Source organism: Sinohyriopsis cumingii, chromosome 6, assembly GCF_028554795.1.
Source record: "Sinohyriopsis cumingii isolate HCF-2022 chromosome 6, ASM2855479v2, whole genome shotgun sequence".
Classification (NCBI taxonomy): Eukaryota; Metazoa; Mollusca; class Bivalvia; order Unionida; family Unionidae; genus Sinohyriopsis; species Sinohyriopsis cumingii.
The window spans coordinates 93,939,135-93,962,360 of record NC_142966.1 but is presented as its reverse complement, the minus strand read 5'-3'; the positions used below and the strand labels follow the sequence as shown (position 1 = coordinate 93,962,360).

The 23,226-nt window shown below is 32.3% G+C and overlaps 1 protein-coding gene across 2 annotated transcripts in view; it reads right to left on the bottom strand.

The window, feature by feature from the left end:
- Positions 1–23,226, bottom strand: part of LOC149797465 (DNA repair protein RAD50.L-like) — a 240,693-nt gene that overhangs the window by 80,006 nt on the left and 137,461 nt on the right. For both annotated transcript variants that reach the window (XR_016421828.1, XM_089962273.1), the window contains exons 25-29: positions 18,065–18,166; positions 13,994–14,089; positions 8,200–8,341; positions 4,253–4,310; positions 1,295–1,493 (exon numbers count right to left, since the gene is read on the bottom strand). Coding sequence is in view for 1 of the 2 variants with exons in the window: in XM_089962273.1 (XP_089818399.1) it covers positions 1,295–1,493; positions 4,253–4,310; positions 8,200–8,341; positions 13,994–14,089; positions 18,065–18,166 (597 nt within the window). In the remaining variant the exon portion in view is untranslated. The remainder of the gene's footprint in view (positions 1–1,294; positions 1,494–4,252; positions 4,311–8,199; positions 8,342–13,993; positions 14,090–18,064; positions 18,167–23,226) is intronic.

Sequence of the window (23,226 nt, the reverse complement as noted above, 5' to 3'; positions counted from 1 at the left end):
ATAGGACCATAATATCAATGTCATCATAGGACCAAAATATCAGTGTCATCATAGGACCTTATTATCAGTGTCATAGCAATGACTGTTTGCATTATGAGGACATGCTCACAAGCCAGTACATCTAAAATCATGAGTCAGGATCCTGGACCTTATTATCAATGTCATCATAGGACCTTATTATCAATGTCATCATAGGACCTTATTATCAATGTTATAAAACCTTATTATCAATGTCATAGGACCTTATTATCAATGTTATAGGACCTTATTATCAATGTCATAAGACCTTATCATCAATGCCATAGGACCTTATTATCAATGTCATCATAGCACCTTATTATCAGTGTTATAGGACTTTAGTATCAATGTCATAGGACCTTATTATCAATGTCATAGGACCTTATTATCAATGTCATATGACCATAATATCAATGTCATATGGCCATAATATCAATGTCATCATAGGACCATAATATCAATGTCATCATAGGACCATAATATCAATGTCATCATAGGACCAAAATATCAGTGTCATCATAGGACCTTATTATCAGTGTTATAGGACCTTAGTATCAATGTCATAGGACCTTATTATCAACGTCATAGGACCAAAATATCAATGTCCTCATAGGACCATAATATCAATGACATCATAGGACCAAAATATCAGTGTCATCATAGGACCATAATATCAATGTCACAGCAATGGCTGTTTGTATTATGAGGACATGCTCACAAGCCAGTACATCTAAAATCATGAGTCAGGATCCTGGACCTTATTATCAATGTCGGAGTGCTGACTATCAAATGGTTTATTGGAATATGACTAAATTCAAAGTTTAGTCAAAAGTTACTTTTATATGTACAAGTAACTGTGTTCATTAGCTCAATGAAGTATAAAATATAGGTAATGGCCCTTACACTTGAGCCCAAAATCAATTAGGTCTGGTTTTCAAAACACCTTAAAAAAGTGCAGATAAATTGGTGGTCAAATCTGTACCATTTTTCAACCTGAACCAATTAAATACTGCAAGAAGTGCTTTAGTGAAAATCTGGTAAATGCCACCATTCATAAAAAAGGAATAGTGATAGCAAGTGTTTGAAGATGGCTACTGTGGAACCATATTGGATTACAGATAAACATAATTTTACCCAGAACCAGTTACACACTGCTATTATAAGAGTGTTTGAAAACATAACCATAATATTTTATCAATAAATTGTGTCCTTGATTTCGTGGCTTAAGGAAATGTTATATTTTTATTAGAACTTAAGACTTCTGTAATATGATCACCTCAATTTCCTGATTGTGGACCTCGTTGTCATGGAGAAGGGTGGTTTTGTCCTTCTCCAGTTTGATTTGCTGTGATTCAATCTCAACATCCAGTATCTTCTCCCTAATACAGTTGATTCTTGTACTCAGATTCTGGACCTCGTCCATGTGGTCACTCAGATTTTGCCACTTTAAGCTAAGTTGATGGGTCAGAGATTCTCTGATAGTTGAAACAAAGTTGTTAACATTGTCTTTTTAATAATAATAACAATAATAATAATAGTAACTTTCTTTCAGACTTAATCCAAGGACAAAACAGCAAGTAATTTCACACAAGATACCCCAATTTAAAATATTAATACAACGATTTGCTCCAATAATCAATTATTGATGAATTACAATAGCATGCAAAGTGAAACACTTCATTCAAGATTTTGTTATTGCCACTAGCTATTGTATTTCTAAATGAGTACACACTCTAACTTAGGAAAACACAAATGCTATTGACATTGTTCTTGAAACATTTCCGACACACTATAGTGCCAATTATTCTCCATTAAAATTCTATATCTATTGTTGTAATAGACATTTTTGTCCTTGGACTTAAGTCTGCATCATTGTAGAACATAAAAAATGTGTCCACAAAGGAGCACAATACAAATTCATCCCGTACAGAAATTTCTCATGGATTCCATATGGAATACTTCAGGAATCTGTATGGATGAGATATGGACTGAAAAACTTATGGAATCAGACAATTTATTCCATATCAATTCCATAAGTACTTCACAGCAAGTGAAAATTCCATATGGAATAAAGTTGCAACTTTAATCCATAAGCACTTTTTTCCATATGGAAAGCAGGCTCATGTATTATAGCATCATGGAAAATACTCTCTGAAGAATTAATAACCTAAACTACCTGATTCAAATAGAAATATTGGTGGGAGTTACAGTACATGTATATGTCAGTGTAGCTGATATGGAAGGATGAATATATACTCATAAAAATTTGAAGAAACACATGTATGTCAGTTTTCTTTATTTCCACAGATGTTTAAAAACAGACAAAGACATGACCAAAAAAGTAGAAAAAATGTAAACATGATCAGAAAATTAATATCTGGTAGTACAAGCATGGATGAATCTTTGGGCTTAGAAAATTTGGTGCAAGGTGGATTTTGGGCTTTATCTGATGTTTATTCTGGAAAGTAATTTTTTTGGCTTCCTATTAAAATATGCTCTACAAAAATCACACCCTAGTGAAAATGTGACTGAAATTTCAGCAAAATCACTGAACATTTCTTGACATTCACTCAAATGTCCTTTTTAACTAAAATTATGGTATTTTGGAGATTTTACCAAAATTTCTTAAAATATCTGAAATTTTGTGATTGAAATTTCACCGACTCTGTCAACATTTCTGAAAATATCAGTGGGAATTTGTGATTGAAATTTCACTGAGAGTTTGTCAAAAATTCTAAAAATATAGTGATATTTTGTGATTGTAATATCACTGACATTTTAGTAAAAAATATCAATAAGATAAAATAAAATTTATTTTTTGTTTCTTGTACAATTTGAATGATTTTCAGCAGCATTTATATTTCCTGTTTCTGATAGCTGTAATTGTATTGTTTATTTTGGCACAATAACTTCTTTCCACATCTTTCCTTCTTATATTTTTTTAAATCAAATTTTGTTGTTGTTCTTGTTGTATTTTTGTTAAACTTAAACTGGATTTAACTGCCCTCAAACAAGTTTTCGGGTTTTCAGTTTTAAATCAGAATTTCGATTTTCTCCTGACCTGTATCTGATTTTCCTCGAGACGGACCCTTTTTTTAATATCATCTCCGAAACTTTTTTTTAAAATAATGCTTTATCCGGTCCCATTCCGTAACGAGCTTTCTAATAAGTATTTGTTCCATTTATTATTTAAAGGATACTCACTGTAAAGTGCTTTCTGATTGGATAAATCCATGTGGAAAATTTTGTATGGGATGCAATATAATTTGAAAAACAGTATATTACATCTATATTGACATCTACAGTACATTTACATGTTTTAACTCTATAACTACTAATGCTGCAGTAGTGGATCACTCTGCCTGGCTGCAGGGATCACTTTACTAATGCTGCAGTAGTGGATCACAATTCTGTCTGGCTGCAGGGATCACTTTATTAATGCTGCAGTAGTGGATCACAACTCTGTCTTGCTGCAGGGATCACTTTACTAATGCTGCAGTAGTGGATCACAACTCTGCCTGGCTGCAGGGATCACTTTACTAATGCTGCAGTAGTGGATCACAATTCTGCCTGGCTGCAGGGATCACTTTACTAATGCTGCAGTAGTGGATCACAACTCTGCCTGGCTGCAGGGATCACTCTACTAATGCAGCAGTAGTGGAATGACTACCAGCGTCTGATGCTGCTGTAGCCAAATGATAACATTTTAGCTCATGATTGTATGGGCCGATTGTTTTTAGTCATTTGCCCTAATTTAACTCACTGATTTATAGACTAAAACCATTCATATATAAAAGCTGTATCTACCTTATGTCTGTGTGGTTCTTTTATTTCACAGACTTCCACACGACTGATAAAAGTCAGTAGCACAATAATTTGTCTGTCACTATATTTTATGCAAAGTTATATTAACTGTCACCATGAAAACTGTCTGAAAGCGTTAAACTAAGATAGCTCTGTATACTTATGGTTTAAGATCAAATAAAAATTTTAATTAATGCAATGGCATTAGCTTTACATTTGCATTTTGTTTTTCACAGTTCAATTATCACTGCATGCAGGGAATAAAGAGTTCTTAATAGGTACAATATTTTCATTGACATGCATGATGAACAAAAGCAGGAAATTATTCAGCATTATTATATTCATTGTAAAGTCTCTATTTCTGGCTCAGAATTCATCTTTACATGTCAAACTTCCACAATTTCTACTGTGATTTCATGACCAAACTTACACTTTTGTCTGAAGAGTCTCTTTTTCACTGATAACATCCTGGAGGAGTCTTCCTGAATCTGAAAAGTTATTATGAGATTAGTAAGGTACAGTTGGGCCACTGTCCTGTTTATATAGTCTTGTCCCCCAGGATATGGAACAACAAAAGCAAAAGTTCTCTTTGTTGACATCTTGCATGTTTGATCATGTCTCCCTCACTGAAGGGTGTTTTATTTCATGCACTTCTGAAAATCTGGTCACATTATAATGGATACAATGAATTGTTTCTAAATGCAAACTGACTCTAAATAAATATGCTTATGTCTATTTTTATAGAACTGGGAAACAGTCAAGATAGAAAAAAAAAGCTTTTAAGAAACTATTATCAAATGAAATTGTTTCCCAAGCAGGGATAACTACACTATGCAATAGCTGACAATTTTCACTTTTGATAAAAAGAAGATAAGTGTTATACTGACACATTCAATGGTCTTAAACTAAGTGATAAAAAAAGAGTTAAAGCAAACAAGTTTTGTAAAATTCAACAAATAATTTATTTCATTTGAATACAAAGTGTAAATTTAAAAAAGAACTTACAGTTCTATGAATTAAATTCCAAATAGTCCACAAAGTTCTATCACCAATCCTAATGTATAAAGATCTAATTAAATTCCAGTGGTGTTCAAAATAAGATCCAGCACTGAAGGCATTGATGTGCCTGTAGTCTTGAATGTACTAATGTACAAGTAACTGGAATCTTGAATGTACTAATGTAGAAGTAACCTAAGTGTGATGATGTACTAATATTCCTCCAATTAATCATGATAATATAATCCAAGATGTCTTTGTTTGAATTTCACTCTAATTCCAAATTAATGCTTCTGTCCAAGAATATTATTTAAGAGCACTTTGTATTTCCAATGAATACTAATTTGAATAAATAATTTCACAATAATCAAATCTGAAAACAACAATAAGATTAATTCAGCCTAAACATGCTGAAGCAAGAATGAATAATTTCTCAAGCAATAAGATTACATAAAAACTAAGACACAAAAGAAGAGCCAAGATGTAGAACAAAGTTCATTTTGTGAACAATTTAAGTTATAATTAGACAAGCTCTGTTACTAAAATCATAATGAAGAACATAAACATTATATCCTTGACTCAGACTAAGATAATGATCCTAATATTTAAGCCCAAAGAAATATTAACTATGTATTATTTGTTTACTAAATAAAAACATCGGTGTCTCCAGTCAGGAACAAGTCCAAAATACAATTAACAATAGTATATATTATATAATGAATTAAGAAAACCTAACAAACAATGCAAAATTAAATATATGTAACACTAAGATATACCATGGTATCAATTTTCTGCAAACAAAGAGTCACCAGCATGGGGGATATAAAAAGCTTGATGCTGCTAATGACAATTTACAACATCACTGGTTTAGCAAGAAATTCTTATTCAATTTCCAATTAAATTTTAATAAAAGGCCCAAGTAGGCCTGATCTTGTTCATGTTCACGTAGCTTAACAAAATATATACATATAGGATTGTGGCATGGCTCCCCAAATTTCATATGCATGTATTTTTTCTTGTTAAAAGTATGAAAAATAACGTAAAAGTTTGCTATCATTCTGGGGAAGAGATCAAGTATGAATTCTAATATAAGACGATCATGTCATGGCTCCAGAAATTTCAAATACATGTATTCTTTCATAATTAACAATATTTCTTTCTTCTAAACAGTACAAAAAATAACGTAAAAAGTTTATTCAGGGATCGCACTGAGCTTTGCAAATGTCAAAAAATGCAACTTTTTTCCCTTATTGGTAACAAAATATACCATCTGGTGATTATTTTTTGCAACATTATTGTTGGTTGTTTAAACTTACATATATAATCATGGGTATGGAGTGGGCAAATTCAAATGTACCATCAAAGGAAGCTGCAAACTTAGATATAAAATGCATTGGAATCTATCCATTGTTCCTATTATCAAAACAGCGCATTGTTACATCATAATCCTCTTATGCTGACATCTGGCCTGCTGTATACTCTGTGTGTGTGTGTGTGATTTGGATTTTTAACGTAGCTTTAACAATTTTTCAGTCATATTGCTACGATGTCTGCAGTGTGACAGTTTATAGTGATGTCTAGCACTAGGGCATCATGATGTCCCACCCAGTCACATTATCCTGACACCAGCCCGACCAGTCCTAACACTATGACTCGGCCGGAAATTGAACCCACGACCTACCGCTTCCGAGGCAGATGCTCTAACCACTAGGCCACCGGAGTGGTTGCTGTATACTGTGACACACTCAGATAGTCAATGCTACTGGCCTAGCTACAACTGTCCAACCTTTTTTAATGTACCCAGAAAAAATAATTTTGTTGAAGCTTCAAAGGAAACTGATTACCTTTGAAGCAACAATTATTCTGTATAAATACTAAGCAAAAAATCAGTCTCAATCAGTGTTCTACATTATATGATGTTGCTGCCAGAATAACACACAGGCATTTGCTTGGTCTTCCAAAGTTGTTCTTTAGCGACAATTTCGATAACACATGCACCCTTCATCAAAGCAAGCCAACTACATCCTTCAATAAAAAAAATAAAGCAGCTTTCATCAAAGGAAGTCAGCACAAAACTTAAGTAAATGCAATGAAATCTGATGGATTGTTGCATTTTCCAAAGTGACCAGAAGAAGTTTATTGTGCCATTAAAGTTTCCTCGTGGCAGGAAAAACATTTATGCTTACGATCGTTACAAACAGGGGCATAAAATGCAAATTAAATTTCCAATCTTTCGAAACCATAGAAATCTGGCCATCAAGTTACTTTTTAATTTGTGCATTTGTTTTTCATTTCCCCATGAATAGCCTCATCCCCTGGATAGCCTTAGCAAGATGATAGCTGCCTCCAGCTGACCAAAATCAAGGCAGGTTTAAGTACATGTAGATGTAGCATGTAAACAACTATAGCCACGAGCTAATGGCAACCATATCATTATGAATTGTTTACTGACAATGGGATATAGATCAAATGAGGACTACCATTTTTTATATATGTTACTTTTATTTTCTTTAATGGGATGCAACTGATACATGAATTTGATAACGTGATCTACAATCAAATTATGGTTTTTTCATACACATCTACAGTTCTTAATGCATTAAGGACTGTAGTACACAAATGTTAGTTGTCAATATGCAAGTGTGTTTCAAACTAGTTTTGCCTTCATTTAATCAAAAGTATGTATTTTTGCACCCACTTTTATTACTCCCACTTCCTGGCCATCTTTTCTCGGTACTTGCATCATTTCATACACCTAACTGACTTTGTTAGTTATAACATGATTCAATCTATAACAACCATGTTATATCGGAGTCACAACGTATGTTTGTGTATGTGTCTGTATATATATATATATATATATATATATATATATATATATATATATATATATATATATATATATATATATATATATATACCCACCCTCTACACTCCCCCAGGTATATATGCATAACCGTAGCTCACAACTTAAAAAGGTGATATAGTTGCTACACTGCTAACAAGCTGAGCAGATAAGAAGCAAGATCATCTCATTAATATGCATGAATCTTGCTCCTTATCAAACTTTTCTAAGATCAATAATATATAAGAATACATAAGCCAATATTGCACACATGAACAATACTGGACACAAAATATGTCCTCCAGAGTTCTAATAAGTTCATCCAATTAGATGCAAGTAAACTTCATTAATATGCATTGATCTTACTTATTATCAAAGCAGTCTGGAATCCAAATTTGACCAAATTTGATCAAACACATGGTCTCAGGAGGTCAATTGAAAATCCAAGAAATGAATAGAATAAAATTTTACCACAAGTATGTTCCTTCATTCTCTGATTTACATAAATGATTTGAAACCAAATTTACAGAACTCACCACCACCAGCCAGTTTGGACGACTTGATTTGTGCATCGAACTCTTGGAATTCTTCATAATAAAACCCCATCATGCTAATGTCATGCTGAATCGACTTTGCTGCAGCAACTTTGTTCTCCTCTACTTTCAACTTATCCTCAAGCTGTATGACAGATAGAAGAAAAGAACAATAAAATACAAAATGATCCTTAAATTGATGTGATTTACTTACTCCCTATTTATGAAAGCCAGCAATATAAAATCTCATTAAATTGACAATTTTTCACATTTTCCTTACTGCTATGTATTTAATATAAAAAAATATTCATATATGCGGCCTTCTATTGGCTTATCTACATTGCTTTCCAGGTAAAAAAATAAATTACAAGAAACTGGTCATGATCTGTAAGTCAATTCCACCCCTGATCTTCAATGAGAACATTCATTTAGCTGGATTACAGACAAATCCATACTGAAAGTAATATTCCCAATCTGAAGAGGGTGGAATAAAATCCACTGAAAGGAAAGGAAATATAAAACTTTGACATCAAAGTTAATGTATTTTATTTTTTTTTGGATTGGACATGCATACAGACACCAAAGAGATTGCTGTGTCAAGGTTCTAACAAGGTGAGCTAAAAAGAATTTATGTTTGTTATACATATATGCTTCAAAATATTTGAAAACTCTGCAAGTCAGCAGTTCTTTCTGGTAGTATGATCCATATGTGTTTGGACAAATGTAATTAAAACCGAACAAGAGAATATTATCCAAAGTCTACACTATAGCTGATTTTATATTGATGGTCAAGATAGACGCACTGGTTTGTACAGGCTCCAGGGGTTGTTTTTCAAGGACTCTTAAGAAGCACATTTTCTTACGGAAACAACATCCTCCATATGTTATTTTGCCCATCACTGCATAAAAAGGTACAAAAACGAAGAAAACAACATATAACTAATTAGTGCACCACTACAGCAAAGGGATGCTACTCCATCTGACAACTGCCTGTATCATGTGGCATTTGATCCACCCTGGAGTTTTGTTCCATTTATTTACTTGTTAATTATTTTTTTAGGAAACTAAAAAACGAAAATTCTTAATTCTTAATTTAAAAAGTGATATACTTTATTCAGTTTTAACTCTTTGTAATCCCTCATATGAATTCAAGGAGTCTGGGAAAAATTTCCAAAAAGTCCGTCAACAAATTGATGATAAAACCAATGTTTGAAAATTCAAGGTGTCTTCAAGGCAACCCCTCAAATTTATAGATTTTTCAAGGTTGTGTCAGATGTTTTAAATATGTTTTCATCCTAACTGACAACATCTAAAGTTATTATTACAGCATTCTCTTACAATAATGCACTTCATAATAACATGGTTCCTGTTATAAGGCATGAATGGTCATGGATTCATTAAGTGACCACAAGGGTGTGGGTTTGATTCCTAGTCGTGGATCAGCCCATTGTATAATGTTGAACATGAGGGAAAGTAATAATAATAATAATAATAATAATGATATTATTATTATTATTATTATTATTATTATTATTATTATTATTATTATTATTATAGCGGGTGAGTCCTTTAGTTAATGATTATTCTCCCTTGCGGCCCTCGTTCAAAAATAAGAATAGCAACCTACATCATAAGGTGTTGAATAAGGCAAAAAGAATCCTGAATATACTCTGGTGCTGCTCCATGTATATACAAGAACTGCCTTCTGAAAATCAATTCTTTCATACACAGTGCAAACCATCTTAGTTCTGTAAACAATCCTGTTTAAGTGAATAATCAAAAGATGCATGTAAAATAACACATGCTGTCAGTTTCTGAAGTTTATAAATCCTGTCAAGCTGAGATCTGGCAGTTACCCCATGCAGATGAACAGTAATCCATTGATGCTAATATATAAATTATGGTATGGAATGTGAGCTTATGTTGGTAAATATTTATTTATTCTGCCTAGCAGGGCAATTTTGAATGACAGTGCTTTACAAAACTTGTCAATATGGCCATTCCACTGTAACTTACTATATACAGACACGTACAATATTTGACATTTTCTAACTTATGATATTTTATTGCAACCAAAAAAATTCTGGATTCCCTAACTTAAGCAGTTTTTATAATGTCCCCAAAATCATGTATTTTGTTTTTTCTTCATTAATTACCATCTTATTGTGTTGTGCCCAACTCTGAACCCTAATAAGGTCAGAGTCCAATCTTGTTTTGGATAGTGCCAGTATCAGAACCAGATGTATACAAGGCTGCACCATCTGCAAACAAATCTGAACTTGTGGGATTTATTATTTTGTATTGGAAGATCATTTACATAAATAAGAGTCTTGAGGGGCCCTAAATGATTAGTGTGTGTTTTGTGAGATAATATTGCCAGTGGTTACTTTTTGAGACCTGTGGCTTATGATCTAAACCAGTTCACAGAAGAATTATTAAAACTTTATTAGAAATAGTGATATTGCATAATTGGGAATAATGACTGTCCATGGAACCTAATACAAAAGGCTTACCACTTTATAAAATGGTTTTAAACTTTCCCAATGTAGTGTTCCTAACACACTACCATTTTTTTCTGACTGCCAGTATAAACATTACAACTTCCCCATTTTATTTTGTCATTACTGATATTAAATGTGTATTTTAACATGTATCTTTGTGGACATGTGAAACTTCCCATATATTTGTGATTTTTTGGGGACTAGACAGTGCCAACTGAGACTTGTCTAAGTGGCCTATTCAGTAATTGTGATCAACTCTGGGAATTTTAACTCAGCTATTTAAATTAGCTTTCAGTTAATGATTTTTTTTAACTCATTTTTTTTCTGCAGTTGATCTATCTTACGTGGATGCTGAAAATTCCTGGTTTATCACAGACTTTGACCAATTTATGTAAAAATACAGTGCCTTTCCTAGTCAGGAAAAAACAATTTTTTTTCCAGACCATTTCCAATTTTCCCACTGGAGTAGAAACCATGCAATATACAGACTGGTATGGAGGACTGATGCCAAGGCACTGAATTAAATGATTTACAGAAAGATATGGCAATGCAGTTAACCAAGGCTGGTCTGGACAGATTCAAACTTGTTAAACACTGATTGTAAGTCTAACCTAAGAAATAGGCCACCATGTGGAGGAAAGAAAAAGATATATTACTGCAACATATCTCTCATTAACATGCATCAACATAAAATGTTTTATGGAGTTGCATCAAAAAATTTGATCAGCCTAAATCTAATAGGGTTATAGATACTGGGATATAACAAATCAATGGCTGATAATACAAAATGTCACTCAAGCATTACATTTAGGTCAAAGTAACCTGCTTTGGTATGGATGAGTCTTCATTCTTGTGATGCTTCTAGAGCAACAAGAACTATTGTAAGTGAAATAGCATACAAAATATTGAGGGTGTAAGGAATGAATAACTGAAAATATAAAAGTCACTCAAGTATAAAAATTAAATCACAGTGACCTATTTTCTGTATGACTGATTTCCTCTACATGTGATCCATCACCATAAGATTTTTCAGAAGTGCAGGTTTAATTAGGTACAAGATATTGTTGGTATAACCAAACAGATGAAAATATTAAAGTTAATCAAGTATGAAAATTAGGCAAGTGATCTACTTTTTGGTATGACTGAATTACTTTATTTGAAATGCATCAATATACCACTTTTTATGAGTCTAGCTGAAATAAGGTCCAAGATATTGAGGGTGTATAGAACAAATAGCCAAAAATATAAAGTCACCTAAGTGTAAACATTGGGTAAGAATGAGCTACTTTTGGTATTGTTAAATTATTCTATTCTGTTTATGCACTCACACAGATATTTTCATGAGTACAGGTCAAAGATATTTGGGTGTAATGAACAAATAGCTGAAAATACAAAAGTTACTGAACTGTGTTACAGTGACCTACTTTTTGTTATGGTTGTCAGCATCCACATTATTAAATATGATCAATCTATACACCATCTGAGAAACAACTTCCCAAATGAAGCTGCCCAAGTACCAGAAAAAGAAAATGGCATGTTATCTGAGCAAGAACATGCTGATGAAATTATCAGTCCATTCATCCATACAACAGTTTTCACATGCAGGTGAAACAGTATCTAAGATACTGAGATTATACAAAAACAGATGAATGAACAAACAAGCAACAAATGAATAAACAAATGACCAAAATGTTGTATCTTTATCTTCACCTAACCTTGATAGTGAGGGGATAATGAATGCATAACTTTGTAAAATATAGTCAAAAGTCTTTTTTATTCATTGAACTAATCAAAGGTCTTCTTAAAGTGTAACTACACGGTGAATATGCCTGAAATTAAACCAAAGGTGTGGATGCTAAAGTTCTCTCAAGAAAAATGCGTATTCGATGGAGATTAAGGGCCATAACATTTGTAAAACAGTCAAAAGGAGCTGATTGCCATACTTTTAAAATGAAGCTAAACAGCATACATGAAATGAAACAAAAGTTGTTTGTAGAACTTTGGGAAGATTAAAGGCATGTCTCTGACCAAGAGTTAAATTTGAAGAATCCTCCTTAAATTATTAATCCCACAACATCTGACTGATGGGTACTAATATATGCCTTACATCTAGGGTTGAGTATTGCCAGGAAAATATGTATTGCAATATATTGCAATATGGCATGTCTGTATTGCAATACGTATCAATACGTATTGGTCATTGATAGCATTTATGACTGGAATGTTGATATTGTATATTTCGTACTGAAATAATGAGCAATTTCCTTGCATTTAATAAAATATGAAGAAGAAAATGAAACCATCTTGCTTTTAATTCAACCAAAACACCCAGTAACTGTAATAATCACATCACTTGTTTAGAAAATAAAAATTATATCAACATGTGAAAACTTCTACAAGCAAGAAACAAAATACTGGAAAAAAGTTGTAGAATTATTTTGCCTGATTAGAAAGTCTTCAAATCAAAATGATCTAACGATTCATTTCTTGTAGTACAAAACATGACAAGGGATAAACACAAGAAAAACAACACATAATCACAAATTATCACATTGATAAATATCCTACTTTGATTAGAAAAATGAATAATATAGTAAATTAATAATATCAGTGATTCCCAACCTTTCTTGGTTGGAACCTGAGAGACTAATTACTTAACACCAATGCCATGTTTAAAAATCCTTTGTTTGATACAACACTGTATGGCCGCAAATCGTGAACGATGAAGCTAGCAATGGCACGAGTGATAGCTGTGGACCTTGGTGATGAAGATTTGTATTTAGTCTGTGCACCTAGCATAACAGCAATCTTTGGTTGTCGATCTGAAACAATATGTACGCTTTTAATGGAACCTTCGACTGTTGCGTTAGAGGTTGTGTCACTCTGTTGCACAGTACTTATGGAAAGTAATGATCAATGGTGATGCTGTAAATGAGTTGAGAGTTTCGTCGTACCGCCTGCGTGCTTGATTTCAGTTTTGCACATATTACACACAGCGACAGTTTTGTCAATTGTATTAGTGCCAAACTCCCATTTTAGTGAAAAATTATTCCAAACAGAACTCTTTGCTCTTGGGTTCTTCACTAGCTCATACACAGAAGCCGCCATTTTGGTAACTATGTTAAGACTAATAAAAGACATTGGTGTGCTCAAAGCTAGTTATGGACTGGCTAATGTTGGTGAAGAAAATAAAACTGGTATACCGGTATTACTAAACTCGTATCGCGATATACCGTTTCAGGCATTCTGTATCGCAATTTACCGGTAAATCGGTATATCGTTACACCCTTACTTACATCTAGAATTTTGTTCTTCAGTCGGACTATTTCCTCACTGGTTTTCTTCATATTGGTCTGTAACTGTGGAATCTCCTTGGTTTTTAGGATCTGCATCTGAAACAATATGAGTATCAACTACTAACTAAAGAGTTTCCAGCAATGAGCCACAAAAGAACCCCATAAATTAACTAAAGTATTAAAAAGAACTCCAAAATATCCTACCTTAATCAATTATCTTTGAGTTCACAAGTTTTGAAGCTATTTAAAAAATGTCTGATCTTCATGACAAATCTATATGACATATAGCATCATAACATGAAATCAACTAACAAACCTTGTGATTGAGAAAGTCCACTAGTAACCTCTGACTTACAATATTTAACCAACCACTGCACAAGGTGCTCAGAAAATAAATTTGACATACATTTTTCAGGCAAAGAAGCTTTGTTACTGGTGTGACATTCCCATTCCACCCTCCCTTGAAATTAAGCAGTTTGCTGATGTTACAGCACTCACAAATATTTATTAGTGGTCAAAAAAGGCAACAAACAAAAATAATGTATATCACATTGTAATAAAATTTACATGTTTCAAATGAAAAGTTTAAAGCTATCCACAGATGTTTCTATCATCTTTTTTTAAATAACCAAACTAAACACTTTTAAGTCAACGAAGATGCTTCAGGTGGCATCTTGTCCAAGTAACTGGTTTTGACCTTTTGACCCTGCTGTGCATTTTTTGCCATGCAATTATGCATTAAATATATTGAATTGCTTTGAATGAACCGAAATTGGCAGAGATTATATGTTTATAAAAATAGAAATACAATTCAAAACAATTTAATAAAGGCAAACTTTATTACTATAGAGATTACTTTATTACTATAGAGATTACTTTATTACTATAGACATTACATTATTACTATAGAGATTACTTTTTTACTATAGAGATTACTTTATTACTAGAGATTACTTTATTACTATAAAGATTACTTTATTACTATAGAGATTATTTTATTACTATAAAGAGCACTTTATTACTATAAAGATTACTTTATTACTGTAGAGATTACTTTATTACTATAGAGATTACTTTATTACCATAGACTATTACTAAAGAGATTACTTTATTACTACAAAGATTACTTTATTACTATAGAGATTACTTTATTACTACAAAGATTACTTTATTACTATAAAGATTACTTTATTACTATAGAGATTATTTTATTACTATAAAGATTACTTTATTACTATAGAGATTATTTTATTACTATAAAGAGCACTTTATTACTATAAAGATTACTTTATTACTATAGACATTACATTATTACTATAGAGATTACTTTTTTACTATAGAGATTACTTTATTACTAGAGATTACTTTATTACTATAAAGATTACTTTATTACTATAGAGATTATTTTATTACTATAAAGAGCACTTTATTACTATAGAGATTACTTTATTACTATAGAGATTACTTTATTACCATAGACTACTTTATTACTACAGAGATTACTTTATTACTATAGAGATTACTTTATTACTATAGAGATCACTTTATTACTATGCTACACTTACTAACCTTTTATAAAGACAGATCCACTGACAAGGATTAAAATTGTCCAGATAAATTAGATTGGTCAAACTATAAGTACACTGGACATGACTGAACATTCACAATTTATTTACATCTCTGCTATATATAATCTGGAATAATTACATTATAACAGCCTACAATAGTTGATTGATGCTAATTTAATCTGAGACCGAACTGATTATTTAAAATTAATAATATCGGTAGTAAACTGACTTGTGTTTTTTTTCAAAATTACAACAGAATCTTTCAATACTAAACACCAAAAGTCATTTCACAAAAAGACTACTAATACTTCAGGGATAAAGCATCTGTCTTTTAGAAAAAGCAGTGGTAATAAAGTTCAAGGACTAAAAGGGTCTCAGGTCAAAGATGATGAGATTATCCAGAATTTTTTTTGAATTACAGACTAACATCCTACCATAACTATCATTTTTGAAAACTCAAGAGATAACCTGACCACAGTAATGAAGACTAGCATTGGGTCATCAGTAGGTTATGATAGAGAATGTGTCATCAGAAGGTTATGATAGAGAAGTGGGTCATCAGTAGGTTATTATAGAGAAGTGGGTCATCAGTAGGTTATAATAGCAAAGTGGGTCATCAGTAGGTTATGATAGAGAAGTGGGTCATCAGTAAGTTATGATAGAGAAGTGGGTCATCAGTAGGTTATGATAGAAAAGTGGGTCATCAGTAGGTTATGATAGAAAAGTGGGTCATCAGTAGGTTATGATAGAAAAGTGGGTCATCAGTAGGTTATGATAGAAAAGTGGGTCATCAGTAGGTTATGATAGAAAAGTGGGTCATCAGTAGGTTATGTAAGCAGAAGCTGACTCAAATGTAAAGCCATCCTGTTTTGTGACTATTATGTTTAAGAAAAGGAAAATCTGGGATAAATGGCTACAAAATCACATTCAAGTCTTTTACTAGGAAGACACAACTTGATAGATCTAACCAGATTTATCCTGCATTATATCACCAGATAAATGACACAGATCCTACAAATCCCATGATGAAACTATAAACAGTTAAAAAGAATTGTATATTAACATTATCATATGATTACAAGATAACCTATGAGACTCTCTTTACACATCACAGGGTAAAATACCATTTTAAACCTAAGATCATAGTTGACATGAAATAATGATATTTTTAATGTCTAAAACATTGAGGCAAAGAGAATAATTCTCAAGAAAACTGTCTGAAAACAAAGGGTTCAGGTGGGTATGGCCAGGTTCAACCTCTTTTGTTTGTTTTTGGAATCAGCCAATTAATGATTGTAGTTTCAGTAAAGTTACAACAAAATTTAAATCTATGTAGTCTATATATCAATTGATCTTGAATATCTGATATAAATGCTGTTTATAAAACACATAAAGGAGTTGGCCACCGAGACATTAGACAGCATTTGCATTTCTTACATTGGCGCTATAACTTTGACAGGATTTACATTTCTAATATAAGGGCTTGACATTAAAGAGCATTTACATTTGTCAAATAGAGACTTGACATTAAATAGCATTTACATTTGTAAAATAGGGACTTGACATTAAATAGCATTTACATTTGTCACACAGGAGCTTGACATAAATAGCATTTACATTTGTCACACAGGAGCTTGACATTAAATAGCATTTACATTTGTCACACAGGAGCTTGACATAAATAGCATTTACATTTGTCACATGGGGGCTTGACATAAATAGCATTTACATTTGTCACACAGGAGCTTGACATAAATAGCATTTACATTTGTCACACAGGAGCTTGACATAAATAGCATTTACATTTGTCACATGGGGGCTTGACATAAATAGCATTTACATTTGTCACACAGGAACTTGACATAAATAGCATTTACATTTGTCACATAGAAGTTTGACATTAAATAGCATTTACATTTTTCTGGATTGTACTCTTTATATAATAAAGACAAGGATGGATGGTTGCCATCTTTGCTTTTCTTTGAGAGTTATATCAGCAGGTAAATCTCCCTTGCAGAGTGTAGCTTTAACATTTTTCCGGTTTAAATCCAATAATTCTGCTAAATTTAGATAGTTCCTGCTATGTACTAAACAAATTAACTGAAATTTATTGCTAAATGCCACAATGTAAATGATGTATTATCTCTGACAGGAGAACAGAATAATGAAAGTTTACATGTTCATGTGATTCCCATCCTCTGATTGGTCCATTCCTTTAAGTAACTGAAGGTAAACTTTTTGGCCAAAAGTATTATGTATGTATGTTGTATGTGTGGATATATATATATATATATGTATATATATATATATATATATATATATATATATATATATATATATATATATATATATATATATATATATATATATATATATATATATATATATATATATATATATATCTATATCTCCATACACACACATATATTTGTCTGACTGCCAATATGAAAGGGAGTTACCAAAACAAAATAACAACAATAATACTAAAATTAATAAAACTTACAGGTTTAAGCTGCATCATGTCATCATACTTATTTTGGAATTCATCAAGGTGTCTCTCTGCCTCCTGTAACTTGGCAGATATCATGTCTGATTTGTTTCCAAGCTGTAAAATTAGAGAACATAAATGAACAATGAAAATGTTCATGGCCTGATGTCACAAAATAATTTGAATCAAATAGAAACAAATAAAATAAATTAATAAAAGTAAAAACACTATCAATGATAGTACACTATGTAGAAATATGTCTTTTTGTTTCAAAATGATGCTAATAGTTACAATAAGTACAGCTGATTACCTTTGACATTTTTTGTTTTCATTGAAAAGTTATGTTTATGTTTATGTTTAAGACTGACCATAACTACCATAAATAAACACACAAAACCTGTGCAGCAACAATAGCCATATGTTGCTATATAATTAAGAATCTAAACCAAATGTTCAGAACATCAATGATCAAAACAGTTTTGTGTATGTATTGGTGTATTACAAATTCAATAAAATTATTTCATAAATTGATCAAAAATCACAATATTAGATACTTTTATATGATTTTTATGAGACAGAGAGAGATAGAGTACATTAGCTGTTCAGTATTTGACACAATTGTGTTTCTGTGTAGTATGGTATTGTTACTTGACTGATTGAGCACACTTGTATCAATTTTAGTATATTCATTGTGAAGATGATGAGTTTATAAGCACTACTTTCTATCTTGGTCAAGTGCTTGAAGCCATTTAACAGTTAGGGAGACCAAGGCAGTCTCGCATGAATGTTTCTGTCTAAAGCATGATTGGTTAGGGTGTAACATCAAGTGTTTGGTTAAATATGACATGAATGAGTCATGGACATGAATGTTTCTGTCTAAAGCATGATTGGTTAGGGTGTAACAGCAAGTGTTTGGTTAAATATGACATGAATGAGTCATGGACATGAATGTTTCTGTCTAAAGCATGATTGGTTAGGGTGTAACAGCAAGTGTTTGGTTAAATATGACATGAATGGGTCATGGACATGAATGTTTCTGTCTAAAGCATGATTGGTTAGGGTGTAACAGCAAGTGTTTGGTTAAATATGACATGAATGAATCATGGACATGAATATTTCTGTCTAAAGCATGATTGGTTAGGTGTAACAGCAAGTGTTTGGTTAAATATGACATGAATGGGTCATGGACATGTTTACCAAACAATTTTGACAAGTTTGGTAGCATTGAGATTGGCCAGTAGTTATCAGCATCATCCTTAGAACCAGATTTGTGAATAAGAGTTACTTTTGCAGTTTTCCATATTTTGGGGATAGATGAGGTTGCAGTACTTAAATTGATTATGAATGTTATGCTATCTAAAATAGCAGAGGCAAAAGACTTAATGAGTCCTGGACGAATCTGATCAAGTCCTGTAACTTTCTTGGTATCAAGTTCATTGAGACATTTTTTAACAAAGTTTTTTGAAAATGGTGGGATAGAGAAACATATCATCTTAGAGATTTTGCTGCTTCAGAACATTTTCAGTTCATTAAAGTTGTTTTCTATCACTGGTTCTTTTAACTTTGTGGTACTGTTGGTGAAAAAAATCATTGAAAATATCTGCAATGTCATTGTCATCAGTGACTATGGTGTCATTTACCAGGAGTGAGTGTATTTTATTTGTCTGATCTTTGTGTCTTCCTCTAGTGAGTTCATTGAAGGTTTTCCAAATGGAGTTCATGTTGCTCTTTTTGATTTCAAGCAATGACTGATAATAAGTGTTTTAATCTTTTTTAATCATACTTGTTATTTTCTTTCTCCATAATTTTATTGTGCATGGTTTCCCATAGCCTTGAATTGGTCTTGTGTTTTCATAGTATCTAGGATTTCAGTAGTAAGCCAATTAGGTTGAATTTCAGTCTTTACTCGATGTACTTTTAGTGGTGCATGCTTAGAGACTACATCCATAAAATAATTCAGTCCACACCCTCAGAGCTTCATATATGTCATTCAAATTTTGGATCATATTCCATGGATCTTTATATAGGTCATTGAGAAATTGTTCTTCATTAAAAAATTTTAATGATCTGTAAGTGATCGTTTTGTGTGTATTTTGCTTATTTCTCTTGCGCTTAACCTTTATTGTCAAAAAAGTCAGATAGTGGTCACTAAGACCAACATTCGGTACATTAACACAAGCCACATTGTCTGGAAGGCTGGTATAAATGTGATCAATAAGAGTGCTTGACATTTTTGTTACCCTTGTGGGCCCATTTACCAGCTGGACTAGGCCTAATGATTCAATAAATTCCATCCAGTTGTTCCTTATTTGAGTATTGCGAATGTCCTTATTTATATTGCCGAGTATATATTTGTTTCTTTCTCTTGTGCAAGAACATTTTCCATTTGTTTTGAAAAGTTACCATTCCAAATTGCTTTGGAGGAAGGTGGCTTATAAATGAAATTCCATCCTGGAATTTTTTGACAACATTAATGTGTAAGAAAAAATATACAGTAACAAATGAAAAGTAAGATAGAAATAAACAAAGGGTGTAAACAGACTTTGAATTAATTACAGAAACCAAAATAAACAGAACATTGTTTATCTTTAAAAGAAAAGAAGAAAAAAAGGCTATGGTTGGGTTCAAACAGCTATTGTCCAATATATCAGGATTAAAAAAGAAAGCATTCTACCTTTTATGCCATCAGTCTGCCAAAAATAAAGTGTTGACAATTTACATAACTATGTGGATTGGTTAAGTTATTGCTGTAAACACTCCTCAATGCACCTCTTCTATATTCATAATAATAATAATAATAATAATAATAATAATAATAATAATAATGACCTTATTTAAAGAGGGTAACACAATTAGCTAAAAACTAATCTACCTTGAAGCCCTCATACAAAGGAATTCATTTCTTTAAGCTGCATCTCTGAAGCCACTGGATATATTGGGTTTGGAAGAAGGAAATAGAGTGGGCATTTCTAATCTCAACTGGAATACTATTCCATAATGCTCTCTTCCAAATATTCCAACTATGATCTGTGCTAAAGAATGCCTCAAAATGCAACCAGAAACAGAATGAGAAGAAAATACAATTGCCCATATGAACAGCAATTAACATTTGAATGTCAGTTTTGTTTAAAGAAACGTAAAATGGCATTTTGTATTACTGTGAGGTGGTCTAAAGTTATATGGTGATGGAAATGGCAGGTGGTCTAAGTTATGTATTTTGACTTTATTTTTCTGCTCTGAGCACAAACAAAAAACATGCATACGATTTCAACATGTTTTAGATGGTTACAAAAAGTATCTTCTTTCAAAATATCAAACATGTTTTTGAATGCTCTGTTAGTTTTTGATGACTTAAAAGAGGCAGAAATAAAGCAAATTTAGTATTTGATAGAATATAGGAGCAAAATTAGCTGTTAATTTCACACGGTTTCATTACACAGTAAAACCTGTCTTGAGAGACTGCCCCTTCTACCAACAATAAATAGATTTTCAAGACAGGTGTTCTCTAATAACCAGTTTGTACAAAAAGACCAATTTCTAATGTCAAATTTCAGAACTATTTCAGAAACAAAATGATCACAATCACTGTACATATATTTAATTATTATTAAAATATTACATGCATTATCTGAAAACAAAATTATATAGCATTAAAGATGTACATCTATCATTAAACATGAATCACATTTGTATCTAAAATCACAAGTACAGGTATTAGCATATGGAATTGTTTATAATTTACTCCTTATCCTGTGTAACACCTGAATTCCTTTTACCAACATTTAAACTGCATTTCTACAAGTGATCACATCTTTTTCTGTACTTTCAATTACATTAATTCTTTCCTCCAGTGTTAGAATTTTTCTTTTTAGTTGGAGGGTCTACCATTGTTATTAAGAGGCTAGGTGTTAACATTATCAGAACTCAGTTGTAATAGAAACTATAATGATGGTTTTCATCTGGATTGGGGGAAATATGGAATATATACATACATATGTGCATTGTGTATGTGCCAATGAATATAATGACATAATTAATTCATCCAGAAACAGATTCATTTATTCAGAGACAAAGTCAATGTCTTAATTCACAGCTGACGTAAAGTGATTATCTCTATAAACAAAGGGTGTAACCAGCTGCCTGAACAGATGACGGCTTGGTGTGTGGGATGTAATTCCTGCAACATTTAAAAAAAGCAACAACAACACAACCCTTGAACAATATCAGTCAAATCCAGAAAACGATTCTCACTTGCTGGTTTAATAGACAAAAGACCTGATTCACTCCCAAGCATTATGGATTAACTTCAATGACAAACAATGTATGCAACCACTACCTTGACTTTGGCACTACAATGGCAGTTCACTACATGTACTTAAGCCTGGTTTACAATCAATTACAAATGACATTAAAAGCTTGACCTGCCAAATTTGCAAGCCAGAAGTCAGACTCCTTTTCCAATTTTATTTCTTCATTCTTTGTTTTAGATCAGAACAGCCTACTGTTTTCAAGTGGTAACAAATGGTGAAATAAAAGTCAGTGATACTTGTATGTGTTCTCACGATATGGTCATTCATAGTGCTGGAACAATCTGCCTGTACTTTAGTCTGGTTTACATTCTATAATATGAGATACTAAATGCATGACATAAAATTTCATTATCGGTAGCCAGCCTTTTTTTAAAAACAGTCTTCCCTAAGCAGTCATATTTAATAAACAACAGTAATGTTTATCTCTGTTTTTGCAATGTGGTCATTCATTGCAGTGTAAAAATGAACGTTTTGCCAAGATATCATGTTCAGTGGTCACATTCTGGAGGTGATCACTCATGACAGTGCATTTATATAATAAAATTGATCCATGCATTACGATTGTGGCCATAAATGACAGATGGTTGCTCATAGCACCTGTCACCCATATCCAGCTTTGTTGTATCATGTATACTAATGTCACGCTATAAGTACGGAACAATAGCCAGATTGTAACATGTATATGCTAGACCCTGAGGCTAATTAATCGCTTCATAAATGTTGTGAGTGTGCATGGCATAAAAAATACGGGAAGAATCCAGTTGTTTATAACATGACCATAAGAACTTGTTACTGGCGCCTTATTCTGCTGAAGGCGAAGTCACAGGTAAGTGGCATAAATTGCCAGTTTGGGCTCAAAAGAACATC